The sequence below is a fragment of the Brachyhypopomus gauderio genome, chromosome 10 (assembly GCF_052324685.1).
Source record: "Brachyhypopomus gauderio isolate BG-103 chromosome 10, BGAUD_0.2, whole genome shotgun sequence".
NCBI lineage: Eukaryota > Metazoa > Chordata > Actinopteri > Gymnotiformes > Hypopomidae > Brachyhypopomus > Brachyhypopomus gauderio.
In genome coordinates this window covers 11,587,183-11,608,845 of record NC_135220.1, presented here as the reverse complement: position 1 = coordinate 11,608,845, position 21,663 = coordinate 11,587,183, and the positions used below count along the sequence as shown (strand labels likewise).

General features: G+C 49.8%; 1 protein-coding gene across 1 annotated transcript in view; it reads left to right on the top strand.

The window, feature by feature from the left end:
• The window catches only part of uvrag (UV radiation resistance associated gene), a 66,074-nt gene that overhangs the window by 32,637 nt on the left and 11,774 nt on the right, over positions 1-21,663 (top strand). Inside the window, exons 12-13 of the mRNA XM_077019455.1 lie at positions 3,505-3,670; positions 18,364-18,439. Coding sequence (XP_076875570.1) covers positions 3,505-3,670; positions 18,364-18,439 — 242 coding nt within the window. The remainder of the gene's footprint in view (positions 1-3,504; positions 3,671-18,363; positions 18,440-21,663) is intronic.

Sequence of the window (21,663 nt, the reverse complement as noted above, 5' to 3'; positions counted from 1 at the left end):
TGTATGTCTGGTGTGGCTGAGAGTGGAATGTGGAGTGATCTTCCTCTCTAAATCATTCCTGCCTGTGTGAGAGATGGTGTCCTCGGTGTGACTGTGCGAGGGGTCGGCGTGGCCTCCGTGCGAGGGGTCGGCGAGGCCTCCGTGCGAGGGGTCGGGGAGGCCTCCGTGCGAGGGGACGGCGTGGCCTCCGTGCGAGGGGTCGTGCAAGGATGAGCTCTGTACTCTTGGTCACTGTGCCTCCGTGCGAGGGTCGGCGTGTGAGGGGTTCGGCGTGGCCTCCGTGCGAGGGGTCGGCGTGGCCTCCGTGCAAGGGGTCGGCGTGGCCTCCATGCGAGGGGTCGGGCGTGGCCTCCGTGCAAGGGGTCGGCGTGGCCTCCATGCGAGGGGTCGGGCGTGGCCTCCGTGCAAGGGGTCGGCGTGGCCTCCATGCGAGGGGTCGGGCGTGGCCTCCGTGCGAGGGGACGGCGTGGTCTCCGTGCGAGGGGTCGGCGTGGCCTCCGTGCGAGGGGTCGTGCAAGGATGAGCTCTGTACTCTCGGTCACTGTGCCACAGCCAGCCACTTATAACAATGGCCATGTGATTTACCACCAGCGCTTTAGGCCTTGTGACAACAAATGAAGTGTGTCTGTGTATGTGTGTGTGTAATCATGATTAGCTGTGTTACATTTGGAAAGCGTTATTCATCTTGTTTCCTGCATGTGTCACTGTGTGTGTAAAATCAGATTGGGCTTTTCTCATGCAGGCAAGCGTGACTTCAAAGCGCTCAGAGAAGGTAATAGAACCCAGACTCTGACCCCGCCCACACACCTACCCCGCTCTGGGTGCAGCAACCCAGGCTCTGACCCCGCCCACACACCTACCCTGCTCTGGGTGCAGCAACCCAGGCTCTGACCCCACCCACACACCTACCCCGCTCTGGGTGCAGCAACCCAGGCTCTGACCCCACCCACACTCCTACCCCGCTCTGGGTGCAGCCTTTACACAAGTCCATGTTCTCTTTATTACACAGATGATTTTAATCATTTTATTTCATTTGGATTTCCACAAAGAAGCAAAGTTTCTCAAGCCGTCTTAAGTTTGTAGTAGACAAAGTGGCCCCTGTTTACATGGACCCAAACACGAAACCCTTCATACAGCACAAATACAGATGTACGTGTGCTCTATGGTGCTTTGACCAGGACAGACTTTTGTGTAGAGAGCAAGTTTGTCCACTGTAACATAGCAGTTATCATCTTGGTTCTACATTACCCGTGCAGCATTAGGACACGCCCAGGGACACGCCCAGGGACACGCCCAGGGACACGCCCAGGGACACGCCCAGGGACACGCCCAGGGACACGCCCAGGGACAGAGGTCTTAACTCTATCAGACCCTCAGGTGTAAATGGTTTTTGTTGTTGAGACTCTGTGTCTGGCGAGCTGGTGCAGTAAGGACACCTTTACGGTCGGGTGACTGGACAGTCCAGAAAGGCCCACAGCACTACAGTCTCTCTGCGTTTTCAACTATGGTTCTGTTTACATTTGGGGTTGAATCACTCGTATATTCAAACCCCAATGGCCATGAGACCAATGACCCTTCACACCAGAGGACAGGAGATGTGTCCCACAGACCAGAGGCACTGGCTGAGAGGGCCCTCTCTCTCTGTCTCTCTCCCTCCCTGTCTCTCTCCCTCTCTGTCTCTCTCCCTCCCCGTCTCTCTCCCTCCCCCCACAGCTGGGTCAGTGCCCAGGCACACAGGTCATGAGGTTAGAGCCACACAGCAGACCTGCTGTCAGTGTTGGAGCTGTGTGTATGTGGCCTGCTGTCAGTGTTGGAGGTGTGTGTATGTGGCCTGCTGTCAGTGTTGGAGGTGTGTGTGTATGTGGCCTGCTGTCAGTGTTGCAGCTGTGTGTATGGCCTGCTGTCAGTGTTGGAGGTGTGTGTATGTGGCCTGCTGTCAGTGTTGGAGGTGTGTGTATGTGGCCTGCTGTCAGTGTTGGAGGTGTGTGTGTATGTGGCCTGCTGTCAGTGTTGGAGGTGTGTGTGTATGTGGCCTGCTGTCAGTGTTGGAGGTGTGTGTGTATGTGGCCTGCTGTCAGTGTTGGAGGTGTGTGTGTATGTGGCCTGCTGTCAGTGTTGGAGGTGTGTGTGTATGTGGCCTGCTGTCAGTGTTGGAGCTGTGTGTGTATGTGGCCTGCTGTCAGTGTTGGAGCTGTGTGTGTATGTGGCCTGCTGTCAGTGTTGGAGCTGTGTGTGTATGTGGCCTGCTGTCAGTGTTGGAGGTGTATGTGTATGTGGCCTGCTGTCAGTGTTGGAGGTGTGTGTATGTGGCCTGCTGTCAGTGTTGGAGGTGTGTGTGTATGTGGCCTGCTGTCAGTGTTGGAGGTGTGTGTGTATGTGGCCTGCTGTCAGTGTTGGAGGTGTGTGTGTATGTGGCCTGCTGTCAGTGTTGGAGGTGTGTGTGTATGTGGCCTGCTGTCAGTGTTGGAGGTGTGTGTGTATGTGGCCTGCTGTCAGTGTTGGAGGTGTGTGTGTATGTGGCCTGCTGTCAGTGTTGGAGGTGTGTGTGTATGTGGCCTGCTGACCGGTTCCTTCCATGGTTTGCAGAGGGAAACGGCTTCTGTGATTTACATACACATCTCAACGCAAGTCTGCGTTTAAACTTGATTCGATATTCCAGTACAGGCAAATAAAACTTTACTGAGTGCGTTTATGGTGCAAAAAACCCAACACTGCAGCTCTTTTAAAAGACAGATCCACTTGGTGCTTGTATTCTCTTTGCTGTCTCTAAGCAACCAAATATTTTCTTTTTGTACCTTTACTTTTTATTTGACTACATTCAGAGTTTCCCTCCATCCTGCTGTATGAGCAGGAGTGCCATTGTGATTGTATGTAATTATTGTGGAAGTGCTTCCTTAGCTGTGTGATTAGAAGTCCGCTAAGCGCAGCGGTTAGACCGCCTCTCTGTGCTGCTGTCCTGTGGAGTTCCCATCAGGGCCGTTGAGAGAATTACAGGCAGCCACGGTCCTGCGGTTCTGCACGGGTCGCCCCGTCAGACCGAGCTAGCGTTGGACTCTTGAGTTATGTTGAATAACTCTGAAGGATAGAAGAAGTAAAAACGGGTCGTGAAGCCTTCCGAGTTACTACAGCACATGAAAGCGTGTGTCTAATTTCAACGAGTGAGTCTGATTTCAACCACCGCAGACTGTGCGTCTTTGAGCCGCCGTGACCAGACCGAATAGTTCAGAAAGTTCTAGAACTAAGAGAACGGGTTCTAGAGTTCTCAGCCAGCGGGTCACGGTAAGCTGAGAATTGTGGGACTGCTGCAGTGTGCATGAGGCCACCGCCCTGAGTGGGTTCATGTGTTCACCCCCTTCATGGGCTCGGTGCTCACGCATGTTACCCCCACCTGCCCTCCTATCCCTTTGGTCTCCATTAACGCTTGTGATTTTTTTGTGTGTGTGTGTGTGTGTGTGTGTGTGTGTGTGTGTGTGTGTGTGTGTGTGTGTTCATTTCTTGATGCAGCAAAGGATGATGGGAGTGTGGCGGTTGCCCTGGGTTACACGGCTCACCTGGTGCTGATGATTTCCTGCTTCCTGCAGATCCCCCTCAGGTATCCCATCATCCAACGGGGCTCTCGTTCCTCCGTCAAAGACACCATCACCGACAAGCTGACAGACAAGGAGAGAGAGTAAGAGCGGGCGTCTTCATCCTCACACTCTTCCTCAGTCTCCTCTCTCCATCCTCACACTCTTCCTCTGTCTCCTCTCTTCATCCTCAAACACTTCCTCGGTCTCCTCTCCATCCTCACACACTTCCTCCGTCTCCTCTCTCCATCCTCACACACTTCCTCCGTCTCCTCTCTTTATCCTCACACTCTTCCTCCGTCTCCTCTCTTCATCCTCACACTCTTCCTCCGTCTCTTGTTTCAGATGTCTAAAGCTCATCTGAGTCACTTGACTGAACAATCAATCAGTTCAACATATTTATTCAATATTATTAAGGTCATCCTACGAGTCACCTTGGCTTCTTGTTGCTAGACAGCTCGGTGTCCTGGATGACTGAGTACGTTCAACTACACGTGAGAAGGACGTTGACTCGCTGCTCCGAGGTGTTGCATTTTTCTAAAGATAAACCTCAGCTCCCCTGGCTCTGGTTTTGAGTCACTAAAAAAATTGTCATGTTTATTATAGTTATGAAGACCAGGCTGGGTTTGCGTGGACCTGTCTGTTAGGTTTGGCACAGTTCTGTCTGTGTGTGCGTGTCTCTCCCTCTGTGCGTGTGTTTGTGTGTCTGTGTGTGTGTGTGTGCATGTGTCTCTCTCTCTATATACTGTGTGTGCGTGCGTGCGTGCACACGCACCGAGTGCACCTGTCTGATTGGGTGTGAGTGTTGTAAACCTGCTGCTATTAAATCCAGCTTACACACCACAGGGGTTCTACTTTCATCCTCCTGCTCTGTCCTTCTTCTCTTCCTCTCTTTCATCTATCTTTTTCTTTTCTTTTATGTCTCTCTGTAGATTTACTAGATTTGCCGTTTGTGTGAGACGAATAGCATACTTAAAATGAGCTCCATGAAACCGGAGCAAAGTCTCTCCGTGTGTTTGTGTGCGTGCGACATGTGTAGGGTTATCCTAACCATATACAGTCAGACTCCTTGCATGATGGTTGCTAAACACATTCTGTCAAAATCTCTGAGCTACTGATTATTTTCTAGTTGTCTATGCCAGTCCCTGTGCCTTCTGCTTGAGTTGTCGATTTAATGGCTTTACAAAGTTCAAAAGTACCAGTCTTTACACTAGCTCTACTGCTGTACCAGCCTTTACACTGGCTCTACTGCTGTACCAGCCTTTACACTGGCTCTACTGCTGTACCAGCCTTTACACTGGCTCTACTGCTCTATCAGCCTTTACACTGGCTCTACTGCTCTACCAGCCTTTACACTGGCTCTACGGCTGTACCAGCCTTTACGCTGGCTCTACGGCTGTACCAGCCTTTACGCTGGCTCTACGGCTGTACCAGCCTTTACGCTGGCTCTACGGCTGTACCAGCCTTTACGCTGGCTCTACGGCTGTACCAGCCTTTACGCTGGCTCTACGGCTGTACCAGCCTTTACGCTGGCTCTACGGCTGTACCAGCCTTTACGCTGGCTCTACTGCTGTACCAGCCTTTACACTGGCTCTACTGCTCTATCAGCCTTTACACTGGCTCTACTGCTCTATCAGCCTTTACACTGGCTCTACTGCTGTACCAGCCTTTACACTGGCTCTACTACTCTACCAGCCTTTACACTGGCTCTACTGCTCTATCAGCCTTTACACTGGCTCTACTGCTCTATCAGCCTTTACACTGGCTCTACTGCTGTACCAGCCTTTACACTGGCTCTACTGCTGTACCAGCCTTTACACTGGCTCTACTGCTGTACCAGCCTTTACACTGGCTCTACTGCTGTACCAGCCTTTACACTGGCTCTACTGCTGTACCAGCCTTTACACTGGCTCTACTGCTCTATCAGCCTTTACACTTGCTCTACTGCTGTACCAGCCTTTACACTGGCTCTACTGCTCTATCAGCCTTTACACTGGCTCTACTGCTCTATCAGCCTTTACACTGGCTCTACTGCTCTATCAGCCTTTACACTGGCTCTACTGCTGTACCAGCCTTTATACACTGGCTCTACTGCTGTACCAGCCTTTATACACTGGCTCTACTGCTGTACCAGCCTTTACACTGGCTCTACTGCTCTATCAGCCTTTACACTGGCTCTACTGCTGTACCAACCTTTACACTGGCTCTACTGCTGTACCAGCCTTTATACACTGGCTCTACTGCTGTACCAGCCTTTACACTGGCTCTACTTCTCTACCAGCCTTTACACTGACTCTACTGCTCTATCAGCCTTTACACTGGCTCTACTGCTCTACTGCTGTACCAGCCTTTACACTGGCTCTACTGCTCTACTGCTCTATCAGCCTTTACACTGGCTCTACTGCTCTATCAGCCTTTACACTGGCTCTACTGCTCTATCAGCCTTTACACTGGCTCTACTGCTGTACCAGCCTTTACACTGGCTCTACTGCTGTACCAGCCTTTACACTGGCTCTACTGCTGTACCAGCCTTTACACTGGCTCTACTACTCTACCAGCCTTTACACTGGCTCTACTACTCTACCAGCCTTTACACTGGCTCTACTGCTCTATCAGCCTTTACACTGGCTCTACTGCTGTACCAGCCTTTACACTGGCTCTACTGCTGTACCAGCCTTTACACTGGCTCTACTGCTGTACCAGCCTTTACACTGGCTCTACTACTCTACCAGCCTTTACACTGGCTCTAGTGCTGTACCAGCCTTTACACTGGCTCTAGTGCTGTACCAGCCTTTACACTGGCTCTACTGCTGTACCAGCCTTTACACTGGCTCTACTGCTGTACCAGCCTTTACACTGGCTCTACCAGCCTTTACACTGGCTCTAGTGCTGTACCAGCCTTTACACTGGCTCTAGTGCTGTACCAGCCTTTACACTGGCTCTACTGCTGTACCAGCCTTTACACTGGCTCTACTGCTGTACCAGCCTTTACACTGGCTCTACCAGCCTTTACACTGGCTCTACTGCTCTACTAGCCTTCCAGAGGGGCTTGGCACTGTGGTTCAGGTGTCCCGGGAGGGGCCTGGCACTGTGGTTCAGGTGTCGCAGGAGGGGCGTGGCACTGTGGTTCAGGTGTCCCAGGTAGGGCTGCCATGAGTAGTCGACTAGTCACGATTATGTCGACTATTAAAATAGTCGACGACTAATTTAATAGTCGATGCGTCGAGTTTTTTTTTTTCTCTCCATACTGCTGCGGTCGCCTCTGCCTTTCTGTCGCTAACGCACATGCGCAGTAGTGGAAACCGAGGTAGACAGTGGACGACATCCCAGGACATTATACAGACTGGTATCATGGCTACCCGGCTACGGAACTCAAAAGTGTGGGATCATTTTCTGTAACCGGGTTCCGAAACGCGTGCAATATCTGCAAGGCAGAACTTTCCTTCCACGGCAGCACAACCGCGATGTACGAGCACCTGAAGCATGTTGTGGCTTATTGTGACAATGATGAAGAGGGACCGTCATCTCTGTAATCTAAATCGCTAGTTAGCTGCTAACGTTACCGTAAACAGAGCGTTAACTTTATACTTACTTATCGTGGTAACTGTAAAAGTTATTAGTGATGGCGATTTGTTTCATTCTTAGCACGCATTCGTGTGTTTTCTGTAACGTCAGTGAGACCAAAACTTTATTTTTGTGAATAATTCCTTAGTTTCAGGTACCTACCTAATTTGATTTATATGTAGCTACGTTTGATGCCAGAGACAAATGAAAGAAAGAAAAAGCTAAAAAAAAATTCTTTATTAATGTATTTATTTTTGCGTTGTTTAAGCCAGTGCCTTATACTTATTTTAATAATTGTTGCAACAAGTTGCATATTTCATTAAAGGTTTAATGAACTATGATCTTAATTGTTTTTATTTTTAGCTGAAATCTAATGATGAGTATATAATAGCAGTTGCATTCTAGTGTGATAAGCTGTATGTTTTATATTCAATTAACGCACGATCCGATTAGTCGACTATAAAAATAATCGTTTGTGGCAGCCCTAGTCCCAGGGTGCCTCTCGGTCCAGGGATACGCCCAGACCATGCCCTCATCTTCCCGCCTCAGGCTGCTCTTTCTCAAAATTATTTTTATAGTGTTTGGAAGGCGTAATTAAGTACATGCCCTCAGATATCTCCGAGGTGGGCGTGGCTGTGGGCGTCGCTTCCTCTGCCAGCTTTATGTGCAATACATTCAGGTCTGCACTGCTACTCTCTGACTGGTCAACAGGTCAGGAGCAAAACTTAACATGTGGATGAGTATGTGTGGGGGGGGTTGTTTCTCTATTCCAAACACAAAGGGCTGACACTCACACACAAGCACACAAACACGTCCTCACTTGGCTCCCCGTCTTACTGACTCACACAGCCCAAGGTTCACTCTCTCCCAGACTCACTCTAGTGCTTCATAGCACAGGATGGTGAAGTATTGGTTCCAGAGTTGGAGGAGAGATGTTTACAGTTGAGTCATGCGTTTGAATGTGCTTAAACCATCAGATTCTAGACTAAATCCTAGTGCTCGTTGTTTGTTTAGGGCCGACATCGAATTGTGAAGGTGAATTTAAATCTGGCGTTGTTGAGTCTGCCTGTAACCTCTGCCAGAGTGGAGCCTGATGTGAAGTTACACACCGCTCCCTAGAGACTTACCATCAGACGTGTGTGTGTGTGTGTGTGAGTGACTGCTCTTTGTACTTTGTACTTATGCTTAATGGCAGTGTTTCTGACACAGGTAAGGAGTGTGTGTGTGACTTTATTAAAAGTGTTGTGTGAGTGTGTAGATTGATCAGGTGACTGAGGTGGGTTGAAGGCTGTATGCTGTGAGCTGAAGCTTTGCAGCTGTCTCATTAAGCGGGTGATTATGTAGGGGTGGGGGGGGGGGGGCACCCTACCCTACCCTACCCTACCTGCTAATTACCTCAGCACAGGCAAGGCTTCCACTATATCGCCTCTACACACACACACACACACACACACACACACACACACACACACACACACACACACACACACAGACAGTAAGGCAATAAATGACCTGTGTAGCATCTGATATATGAGAGTGGCAGAGACTGGTCTGTCCTTTAACCTGGAGACACCAAACACCTAACGGTGGCACTGTAGAACTGGGTTAGGATTCTGTCTGTTCAGAATGGAACATTCTGGGGACTTGCATAACACACTCTGAGAGATTCAGTTAATAATATAACAGTATTGTAATTAATTAATAACATTTCATGTTCGTGTCTTAGCTTTGTACAGTGGATAGATAACCCTGAATTTGCAGACCAAGGTAGTAAAAATCAGAAATAATATTTTCGAAGATTCCAATGCGTTCAGCAGCATCTGACCTGATGTTGAGGTGGCTGTTGTTTCCGTAGCAGCCATAATCAAACCTTAACCTTACACTTTCCTTTGACCTTTAACCTTTTTAATCTTTTGAAGGTATATAAGAGGGAGCACCTGAATACTTCAGATACTGATCAAAGTTTTACTTGGAAGTGCTCTTGTATTTTCTACAAAGTAATGTGGGCCTTTCGTGTGCTACAATAAACACGGTTGTTTTCTTTGGTTTATGAAGTGGGGAAGCTATCACACCAGGAAGATTATTGGCGAAACTCGCAGTGTGTAAAGGACACGCTGGTCAGCTTCAGGAAGGCAACCCATTGGAGGTCGTGTTCTGTCGGGCGCGCTTGTGATTGTTGGCGTGAGGTGATTGGCCAGTCCCTGTGGCGTCGGTCGTCATGGCAGTGGTTTATGACCTTGTGGTGTCCGCCTTGACCAGAACTCAGCAGCGCTCATCTAGACGGCAAGAAGATTGGAGAGAGAAGAAGTGTTTAAACAGACCACGTTCGAGACTTACAAAAGGTAGTTCTATAGACCCACACTGAAGGCTTGCAGAAGGTTTATCTTATTTGTGGTTTGGTGATGGGTGGAGGTTCACGCGTCCGACTCTCGTTAGGTGTCTGTGAGCGGGCCTGTACGTTTGAGTGACCTTTGACCTTGCCTCCTCGCCTGTGTTTATACCTTCTCCTCCACTCCCTCCAGCGTGTGTATACAGAGGCACAAACGATGTGTGTGCGGAGGTGATGCACCCTTCCAGAAGACTGCGTGGTGGGCTCCATCGTTAAGCTGTCAGGCAGGCGGGGCTGAATGGAGACGAGCTGGCTTGTGATAATCGCGCTCGGGGGATTCGTTGCCGTGACCTTCTCGCTCACAGTGACGGAGAGGCTGTTGAACCGGGTCTCTCCCATTGCCTGGAGATGCTGCACTGAAACCTTGACGTGAGAGAGTTTGTGAGTGTCAGTGTGAGTGTGAGAGGGGGTGTGCTGTAAGTGAATGACTTGGTGTGTGTGTGTGTGTGTGTGTGTGTGTGTGTGTGTGTGTGTGTGTGTGTGCGCGCAACGCTCTGTCCATTTTCCTCTCCCTCTCTCTTCCTGCTCACTGCTCTTTCTTTCCCTAACGTACTCGTGTTTGGAATGTGGGGTTCTTCCTACACTCTCCCCAATCATGCATGCTTGAAACGCAGTGGGCTCTAACCACACATTGCACCCACATTTCCTCTCCGCTCCTGAGCCAGCCCAGGGACTGGGGGGTGTTGGGGGGCAGAGGGGGCGATGCGATCCAGATGTCTTCTGGGTGATTGAGTCCAGAAACTTGCCTGTGAAAATGCAGGTCTGCTGCTCATTCATTTTTTATTATTATTTTTTTATTGTGGGGTGCTTCACTTTATCAGAGGAGCTTTATGAGGAGCTGAAAAATTGAAGTAGGGATTGACACATCAGTCCTCACGTGAACACATAAGGGTGGGCCTCACGTGAACAGATAAGCACAGTCCTCACGTGAGCGCACAAGTGGGGGCCTCACGTGAGCAGATAAGCACAGTCCTCATGTGAGCGCATAAGGGCGGGCCTCACGTGAGCAGATAAGTACAGTCCTCACGTGAGCGCACAAGTGGGGGCCTCACGTGAGCAGATAAGCACAGTCCTCATGTGAGCGCATAAGGGCGGGCCTCACGTGAGCAGATAAGTACAGTCCTCACGTGAACACATAAGGGTGGGCCTCACGTGAGCAGATAAACACAGTCCTCATTTGAGCAGATAAGGGCGGGCGTCATGTGAGCATATAAGCACAGTCCTCACTTGAGCACATAAGGGCAGGCCTCGTGAGCAGATAAGCGCAGTCCTCACGTGAGCACATAAGGGCAGGCCTCACATGAGCAGATAAGCGCAGTCCTCACGTGAGCACATAAGGGCAGGCCTCACGTGAGCAGATAAGCACAGTCCTCACGTGAGCGCATAAGGGCAGGCCTCACGTGAGCAGATAAGCACAGTCCTCATGTGAGCGCATAAGGGCAGGCCTCACGTGAGCGCATAAGGGCGGGCCTCGCATCAGTGCATAAGCACAGTCCTCACTTGAGCACATAAGGGCAGGCCTCGTGAGCAGATAAGCGCAGGCCTCACGTGAGCACATAAGGGCAGGCCTCACATGAGCAGATAAGCGCAGTCCTCACGTGAGCGCATAAGGGCAGGCCTCACGTGAGCAGATAAGCACAGTCCTCACATGAGCGCATAAGGGCAGGCCTCACGTGAGCAGATAAGCACAGTCCTCACGTGAGCGCATAAGGGCAGGCCTCACGTGAGCAGATAAGCACAGTCCTCATGTGAGCGCATAAGGGCAGGCCTCACGTGAGCGCATAAGGGCGGGCCTCGCATCAGTGCATAAGCACAGTCCTCTTGACAGTGTATAATGGCTGGCCTCACGTCTGTATGTAAGCACAGGCCTTAAGCCAGTGCATAGGCTGAAGAACCACTGAAGAACCAGGCTGGATGGAGGAGGGGATGTTGATGTGTTTCTGTAGAGCGCGTGAGCGGGGCTTAACGGAACTGAGCTCACAGCCAGAGAACGCTGTTTCACAGCTTCAGGCCATCATTGCTGCTAACATAGACCATGTGCCTCCCAGCAGAGAAGCACATTAAGCAGGTCGAGTGTGTGCGTGAGCGCATTCGTGTGCGTCTCTGTGTGTGTCCATGAGTCTGTAGGTCTGTCTTTTGAACTGTTTGGTGATATCTTACAGACGAGACCTTCAAACAAACTCGTACTGCTTGCATACATACACACAATTACTCTACACACAAACACATTTTACTAAAATATACTCTCCCCAGCTGAACAACTACACCTCCTTTACGATTGTCCAGCAGTGAGTCAGTAAACACACACTCACTTTCCGGGGATTTTGTCAGCCAGGGTTTTGTCGGCACTTTTGTTCATTATTACACATGCACTGGGTCTGAAACCGCATAAGCAAGCTGTTTGAGAAGACTTAATAACTTGATGAGGTTTGAGACAGAAAGACAAATATATGATAATGTTGGCTTGCAGTATGAACGATATTAAATCGTGTACACGGGCTTTCATTACTTGTTAGCTACATTTGCCTTGAAGCTACAGTGCAAAACTGAAGCAAACATTGGACACCAGTTCTTGAGCGATAGCGTCACCCTGACATTTGGGTCGAAGGAAGGGGACCGTTTGAGTTCCTTTATGCACTCTGATATAACAGCAGATGACATTGTGTGTCACGCACCTAATTTGTGTTCTGTTGGATGTTTGGAAATCAAATTACTATAGAGTACGATTGTGATCAGGGCAGATCACAGTCAGATCAAAGACTGCGATCAGGTTATTATGTAGTAATCTCGACAAGCCTGATGTTGTTTGGAACACCTGCATGGGCCCGCCTGATGTTGTTTGGAACACCTGCATGGGCCCGCCCATCTACCTGGTTCCTCCCATCTACCTAGGCCCGCCCATCTACCTGGCTCCACTTCCATCACCATTCAGTGCTATATTCCTCTGTCCTCCTCCACCCTTCCTTCCCCATGGCTCAGCCCCAGGCCCAGTGGAGCTAAACCTTGGGTGTAAGTGGGATTAGTGGGATTGACCCAGTCTGAATATTGTGCCTGGCCACCAGGCTGAAGAGAGGTAACTGTACCGTAGCTCCCCACGGGTGGGTACAATGGGCGTCCACTGGGTGGCTCTCTCTCTCTCGCTCTCTCTCTCGCTCTCTCTCTCTCTCTCTCTCTCTCTCTCTCTCTCTCTCTCTCTCTCTCTCTCTCTCTCTCTCTCTCTCTCTCTCTCTCTCTCTCTCTCTCTCTCTCGCTCGGGCCCTGTGGCTAGGGTGAATGAAAACCTCTAGTGAGGCTGAGCACATATGCATGCCCATACTGCTGTGTGTGTGTGTGTGTGTGTGTGTGTGTGTGTGTGTGTGTGTGTGTGTGTGTGTGTGTGTGTGTGTGCGTGCATGTGTGTGTGTGCCCAGCCTGTTTATATTCCCTCACTGATACTCCAAATGTGCATAACGATGTCGGGCTAACTCCTCCTCCTTCCTCCTCCTCTGTGCACACATTCTCTCAGCCCATCCATCTTTCTCCCTCACACAAACGCAGGCGCACGTGCTTTCATTTCTCCTTCTCTTTCATCTGTCTGTCTCTTCCTACCTCTCAGGATGTGTGTCTCTAATGCTGACTGAAAGGTTATGAATCCCTTGTGCAATTATATAAATATTTTTTAGTAGGACTATGAGGTCTTTATTTCAAAGGACCAGTTTTTATGTCACATTATACATTTATATTTCCCTATGTTGGTTTACAGGAAATCATGCACGTAGTACAGAAAGAAAGTGAAAAATAAAAAAGCCATCAGAGTTAGTGCAGAGATGTCGGTCTGAGCTACAACGATCACATGCATGTGAGTAAATATTTGAGAACCTAAATATTTGAGAATTAAAGGAGAGATCTTGGGCAGGTGTTTGGGAAGGTCCAACATGCTGAGAGCAAAGGTGGTTCCGTCAGAGCCTTTACAAACAAAGTACCTTTGACATGACAGCAACCTGGTGCAGAAGAAGTCAAGTAGACGCTCTCCCAGAGAACCAGGAGAAACAGTAAACGTCTTGGTTAAAACCACGTCGGATATCTAGCTGGGGACATCCCTGGCCTCTCAGGAGACAGCATGTGTCACACATAAGGACACGGCCAACATGAGTTTGGACACAGGACAGCTGGGGCAAAGATGAAAGTTTGTAGAAATCTCGTCTCTGGACAAAAGATGCAAATCTGGAATATTTGATCATAATCACAATAACTGTGCTTGGAAAATGTCTAACACCACTGTCTAATCAGTAAAGCTGGGTGGGATCTGGGCCACTCCATTACGAGAAGCACCAGTAAATTGTAGATCGGACCATGGTGCCACCTGTAGAGCTGTACCTGGAGGGAGTAGATCCTGACGCCTCCGCGTTCTTGAGCAGCTGGACAGAGGCATGAAGAATCAAGACGGGTTTGTTCTGGACTGACCAGTGACCTCGCGCTAATAGCCTCAGTCCCGCCCATTAGTAAACAAACAACACATTTTTGAATATTTTTTATGTTTGTTTTTGTCTTTTATTTGGAATGCATTTTTAAACTAAATAATAAACATATAATGCTTTTTAATTCATCTTTGGTAATATTTTTTTGTTTTGTTCTGCCTATGGTACACGGCCTTTCAAACAGCCCTGCGATTCACATTCATCTCATTCTCTCAGCCAAGCTCATTTTCTCTCTGTGTCTTTCATTCATACTTTCTATCACACACACACTACACACACACACACACGCACGCAAAAGTATGCAGTCCGATTTTTTTTCACTAATTCAGAACTGGTGTGAAGGTGAGGGGGGAAAATTCCCTTGTCCTGCTGTGGGTGGGTGGGGGTGTGTGTGTGTGTGTGTGTGTGTGTGTGTGCGCGCGTGCATGTGAGAGTGTGTGCGTGCGTGTGTCCGTGGGAGTGTGCATGCGAGAGTGTGTGTGTGTGAGAGACTGCGTGCGTGTGTGTGGGCGTGTGTGTGTGTGTGTGTGTGTGTGTGCCGGTGGCTGTGTGATGTGCTCCCCAAGCCTCATAAATCAGCCCAGCAGTGTGTGAAGCTGCACCTGCCTTGTGGCTGTCATGGTTAGCAGCAGCTCTTGGGGCATAAATCCACCGCCTGTGTTCCTCTCCACATCACATCAGGCTTACAGGGAGAGCTTAATGAGACCCGCCTCTCTACCCACTCACACAGCAGCCAGGTACAGGCCTGCTCTGTGTGTGTGTGTGTGTGTGTGTGTGTGTGTGTGTGTGTTGGATTACAGCTACAGCTGTCCCTCTCAATGCTGGGTCCTCAATGTGGGCATTTGAATTGCTGTAAGACTCTCTCTGTCCCTCACTATAGTATAATGCATGACGGGGCCATGACCAACTTCAGACGCCTACACAGAGCTCTGCTTTAGGAGGGTTACCCCCCCCCACCACACAGACACACACACTCTGCTTTAGGAGGGTTACCCCCCACACACAAACACACTCTGCTTTTTAAACGTTTTCTTTGAATACTCATAGACTGTGACCTGTTTCCATAATCCCATGACAGTTGTGCCATGTTTGCCTCTCCATGTTGAGATGTTTACCTCTCCATGTTGAGATGTTTACCTCTCCCTGTTGAGATGTTTACCTCTCCCTGTTGAGATTCTTCATGAGGTGCTGTCGGGTAGGTTCCAAGTGCGTTCTCTAGTTAGTACATTGCGTTAACACGTGAGGCTGTCTGGGTCATGGCTGACATAACCTCTCTGAGATCAGACTCTCTGAGGTCATGTCCTCTCAGGTCTCTGAGGAAGTGGTTGGTTATCAGACCCTGTAATCACACCTAATTAACAGCCTGCTATAGGGTTCCCAAACATCCTATATCTGCTTCAGAAGCCTTGCCCAATCGGCAGAGGTCGGAGGTCGTTGAGAGGGCGAATATGATCCGTGCGCTCCAAGCCCAAACAGTGACTCAGCGAGACTGCAGTCTCCTAGTATAAACCCAACTTGCTCTAAATTTCCATAACAGCACTTTGGATTGTGTGTGTGTGAGAGAGAAAGAAGGAGACAGAGACCGATAGCACGCGGTCCTGTTTACTGTTCTGGGGCACAGTGGATGGTAATAAATCTGGAGGACAGTTCACTGGAAGGCTGGATCAGTTCAGCCAGCCTGTGGCAGACAGTGTGGGCCTCAGCCCTGGAGCTGCTGGTTCCCCCCTGAGCTCTCCTGCAGACACGGGACATATCTGCAGCATCAGGGATCTGGAGGGAGAGAGAGAGAGGGGGAGAGTGTGTATGAGAGGGTTGTGCAAATGGCTCTCCCCTACATTTGCCTTTAAAATGCCTTTGCTTGTGTTTTATTAGTGTGTAAGGCTCTGTGCAGTAAATCTGTGTGGGATTGTGATTACACACACACACACACACACACTCCCTCCCTCCCTCCCTCCCTCCCTCTCTCTCTCTCTCTCTCTCTCTCTCTCTCTCTCTCTCTCTCTCTCTCTCTCTCTCTCTCTCTCTCTCTCTCTCTCTCTCTCTCTCTCTCTCTCTCTCTCTCTCTCTCTCTCTCTCTCTCTCTCTCTCTGTAAATATCTTTTCTCATTTTTCCCCATTAAAATAAGCACTGCAGATCAGCTTTTACAACTCACAGGGAAATGTGAAATGTGTTCACCCCCAACCCTACCAGCCCTTCCAGAGGAGTGGAAAGAGAGAGAGGTCTGCTACTGTCATGTGCTGCACTACTGACTCCCGCTAAACCCTGCACTACTGACTCCCACTGACCCCCGCATTACTGACCCCCGCACTACTGACTCCCACTGACCCCCGCACTACTGACTCCCACTGACCCCCGCACTACTGACTCCCACTGACCCCCCGCACTACTGACTCCCACTGACCCCCGCACTACTGACTCCCACTGACCCCCGCACTACTGACTCCCGCTAAACCCCGCACTACTGACTCCCGCTAAACCCCGCACTACTGACTCCCGCTAAACCCCGCACTACTGACTCCCGCTAAACCCCGCACTACTGACTCCCGCTAAACCCCGCACTACTGACTACTGCTAAACCCTGCACTACTGACTCCCACTGACCTCTGCACTAGTGACCCCTGCACTACTGACTCCCACTGACCTTTGCACTAGTGACCCCTGCACTACTGACTCCCACTGACCTATGCACTAGTGACCCCTGCACTACTGACTCCCACTGACCTCTGCACTACTGACCCCTGCACTACTGACTTCCACTGACACCTCCACTACTGACTCGCACTGACCCCTGCACTACTGACTAGGTACCTTCAGTCAGAGGGGCTGTCGAGAATAAGCTATATAGGGTTAGATAATACAAACTACATAGACAGGTGGTGGGTGTGTGGATGAGGGTATTAGGTCCAGGGTGTAGGAGTGAGGACTGCTGCGGTTAGTCCTGGTCCTCTTCATGTCTCCACTGTAGATTGCAGGTCGTTCCGCCCTGCAATAGGTTGAGAGAAGTTGAAAAGGCGACAGGGAGCCGCGTCACTGACTAACACACTCACTCACACCAAAACATTTTCCCCATTCACATATGCACATGCGCATGCATGAGTGCCTAACTCCCCCACACACACACTCACCCACACATACACACACACACACACACTCACCCACACATACACACACACACACACGCACTCACACACACACACACACACACACACACACACACACACACACACACACACTCACCCACACACACACCCACACACACACCCACATGCTTCCTGCCTCCTGCCGATCTGTTCTGATATATTTAACTTAACTGGACATTCCACAAAGGAATTCCTGATGTTCCATGAACCAGAATCACTCCAGTGTGATCTCACTCACACAGAACACAACTCATTAATCACTGGACTGTGTGTGTGTGTGTGTGTGTGTGTGTGTGTGTGTGTGTGTGTGTGTGTGTGTGTGTGTGTGTGTGTGTGTGTGTGTGTGTGTGTGTGTGTGTGTGTGTGTGAGGGTGCTGTTGCTTGTGTGTGAATTATGAAATAGAATGGTTTGGCGTATTTGGTGAGAAGGGAAGAAAGAACATAAAGGATTTCTTCCTCTGTCTCTGCTTCCTGTGTGGGGTTAGCTGCCCCACTGGCCCTCACAGAGGTTAGAGAAGTTTCTGGAAGGTCAGTGCCTCTTCCGCATTCTCCCGTTGAGGCCTGCAGGGCTGGGGCCTGTGTGTGCAGAGCCCGGAGACTCGGCTGGGGCCCTCGCACTGCCCCTGCCTGACCACCTGTGCAACACTAGCTCTACACTTACCTGCGCTTTCTCTCAGGAGGAATGTCAAATAAACCCTGCTCACACATCTTGTTATTGTAAGGTGACACACACACACACACACACACACACCTCTAACCCTGACTTTAGGATGTAATAAGCTGACAGCAGTGTCAGGTGAGCTGTCTCTGCAGATTTGTGAATGGGTCACAGGTGGTTGAGCCTTCGGCACCATACAGCAACCCCCCCCCCCCCCCCCCCCCCCCACACACACACACACACACACACACACACACACACACACACACACACTTTCTCCCCATTTCTCAGGTGTGTGTGGAGGAGTGACCGCCTTGTGTGCTAATCTCACAGCACACAAGCAGTACAACTACCTCAGCTCTACCCACTCCACCCAGCTCCGCCCACTCCCCCCCCCCAGCTCCGCCCACTCCACCCAGCTCCACCCACCCCTTCTCAACTTGTGTTTTTTGTTTATTTGTTTGCATGTATAGATTGTTTGTCTAGGCACAATACATGTCTAATGGAGAGCCTCAGTCTGGATGTTCTTTGTCAGATGTTGGTGTGTGTGGATCTGACGCGTCCCTCAACTCTGTGCTCTCCTGCCAGGTTTCCTCTGTACACACGGGGAGAACGCTTCCAGTTTGAATATGGAGTTTACCTGCTCAACAAGAACATCGCTCAGGTAAGAGCAGACCTTCCCTACCTTCTCGCTGCTGCATGACCCTCGACCTCCCGCACGCACGCACGCACAAGGACAAGAGGACCTATGTACACGAATGCACAAACGCACACACACACACATGTACTTGTATGTTTATCTGTAGCTCTAGTAGGTTTTATTCATGTGCTGAGTGTCTTGGGTCCAGCTGAATTCTTCCACCCCTTGAGCTTGTTAGCGCCCTCGGGTGGCCGGGGCCCATGTGTGCGGATCTTACCCTCAACCTGACTCGAGAGTTTATCCAACACACGCGGGACTGCCTCACCTGTGCTGGAGGCCGAGCCCCGCAGGAGGGAGGCCAGGTGGGTTCTGGGAGGCCTTAACGTGGCCGTGAAGAGACCTGCTGTTCTCCTACATGGGAGGAGAAAGGCCAGGTGAGCCTGTCCACTGCAGCTGCTCCGATGGCCCGGTTGAGGTCGTCCGGGTCACGAGGCTCAAAGTTCAAACTCACTAAGCGTCCCGTCTTGGAGAAAGCCAGTTTGGCTGATCTTCCTTTCTTAAGAGAGGACTGATGTATGTTCACATACACTTAACGTCCTGGCCCGCCCCTGCTCCACCTTTGTCCCGCCCACTTCGCCCCACTCTGCTCCGCCTCCTCCTGGCCGCCACTCACTAACGTATATGGCGTGTGCTTTGAAGACGCCTGTGTTATGGTGTCAACATGGATGTACCTTCAGCTCCAGGCTTGTTTCACTGTCATGTTCGATTTGCTGCTCAGAGTCGTCCTCTGGCGTGTGGAGATCTTGACGTGTGGAACAAGTCTCTGAGTCTCGTCAGCTTTCGCCATGCTTAAATGAGACGTGACGTTTTGTTCGCGTTCATGTATTCGGTGAGCATCGGCCGCCAGTTGTGTGTCGGCCAGCCTGGAGCTCATTGTGATCTACGCTTGTTCATGTTTGAGAGACACTGCAGAGCAGAGGAACCTTCTAGAGGTTTAAAGAATGTGTCTTCAGAGATACAAAAAAATATGTTTACCATGCGTCCTTACTGAGATCCAAAGTTCCAGGGAGTAATGTAATATATACATATATGTATGTATTATGTTAGATCAGTCTAAGCACTATAGATGAATGTGTGTGTGTGTGTGTGTGTAGGTGGGTAACAGGAAGTAACTCGTGTGTGGTGTAGGTGGGTAACGGGAAGTAACTCCTGTGTGGTGTAGGTGGGTAACGGGAAGTAACTCCTGTGTGGTGTAGGAGGGTAACGGGAAGTAACTCCTGTGTGGTGTAGGTGGGTAACGGGAAGTAACTCCTGTGTGGTGTAGGTGGGTAACGGGAAGTAACTCCTGTGTGGTGTAGGAGGGTAACGGGAAGTAACTCCTGTGTGGTGTAGGAGGGTAACGGGAAGTAACTCCTGTGTGGTGTAGGAGGGTAACGGGAAGTAACTCCTGTGTGGTGTAGGTGGGTAACGGGAAGTAACTCCTGTGTGGTGTAGGTGGGTAACGGGAAGTAACTCCTGTGTGGTGTAGGAGGGTAACGGGAAGTAACTCCTGTGTGGTGTAGGTGGGTCTCCTGTGTGGTGTAGGTGGGTAACGGGAAGTAACTCCTGTGTGGTGTAGGTGGGTAACGGGAAGTAACTCCTGTGTGGTGTAGGTGGGTAACGGGAAGTAACTCCTGTGTGGTGTAGGTGGGTAACGGGAAGTAACTCCTGTGTGGTGTAGGTGGGTAACGGGAAGTAACTCCTGTGTGGTGTAGGTGGGTAACGGGAAGTAACTCCTGTGTGGTGTAGGTGGGTAACGGGAAGTAACTCCTGTGTGGTGTAGGAGGGTATCGGGAAGTAACTCCTGTGTGGTGTAGGAGGGTAACGGGAAGTAACTCCTGTGTGGTGTAGGAGGGTATCGGGAAGTAACTCCTGTGTGGTGTAGGTGGGTAACGGGAAGTAACTCCTGTGTGGTGTAGGAGGGTATCGGGAAGTAACTCCTGTGCTGATTCTGATCACATATTACCATGCAGTGTTGCTCTCTCTATCACTTCAAGTGTTTTGAGATCTAGTCCCCCTCTCAACTGTGTGTGTGTGTGTGTGTGTGTGTGTGTGTGTGTGTGTGTGTGTGTGTGTGTGTGTGTGTGTGTGTGTGTGTGTGTGTGTGTGTGTGAGACAGAGAGAGAGAGAGGTCAAGCACGTAACCAGCATGCTTCTCATTATTGTCCTTGGTGCTTCATTGACACAGCCAATATTAGGAAATTAAGCTCGAGTTTCCCTCTCTAATATGATTTCTGAGGCGGCCATGGGCACAAGCCTGGATCACATTCAGCTTTCATTTGTATTTTAACTTTTGATTCCCCCCCCCCGTAATAGAGTCCATTTGTTAGCCATAGTTGCTGTGTGTCTGTGTCTGTGTGCATGCGTGTGTTTGCGTGCGTGTGTCTGCATGTGCGCGTGTGTGTGTGTTTGCGTGTGTGTGTATGCCTCTTTGTCTGCGTGCGTGTGTGTGTATCTGCAGAGATCAGGTTTCACTGGCTGTTCTTGTGCTGGAACGGAGGAGATTAAACGTCTATCTTTTATTAAATTGCATGTTGTGCTGCTACGTTTGAAAGTGATATGAGCGATCTGTGTGCGTGCGTGTGTGCGTGCGTGTGTGTGTGTGTGTGTGTGTGTGTGTGTGTGTGTTGGCTTGGCTTTGAAGTGGCTGTCTGAGAATACGTTGGGTTTATTTGGTCCTGGTGTTCTGGGGTGAGGAGCACTTCACTTCAGAGACAGTCCACATCTCTGTCAACATCTCTGTCTTCTAAATATAAACATTAAAATACATCCGTGTAAACACGCGGTCTGGTGTATCGTTAGGCTTGTAAACATATGACCCACTTTATCAGGCTTGTAAATATTATTAATAGGCATGAAAACGTGTGATCTACTTTATGGGCCATGTTAAATTATGATGTGCTTATCAGGTGTGTAAACATATGAAATGGTTGATTTAACAGGTGAGCAAATATAATGTAATTAATGTGGGTTATTTATAGGTGTGCATATAAGGATGTGAAGTGGTTTATTTGGAGGTGTGGAAATGTAAGATGGAGTTTATTATTGGGTATGTAAATGTACAATGTGCTTTATTAATAGGTGTGTAAATGTGTAATGTAGTTTATGGGTGTGCAAATGTAAAATATAATTTCTAGTTCATTTGTAGGTGCGTAAGGGTATAATGTGGTTTATTTGCAGGTGTGTACGGGTATAATGTGGTTTATCTG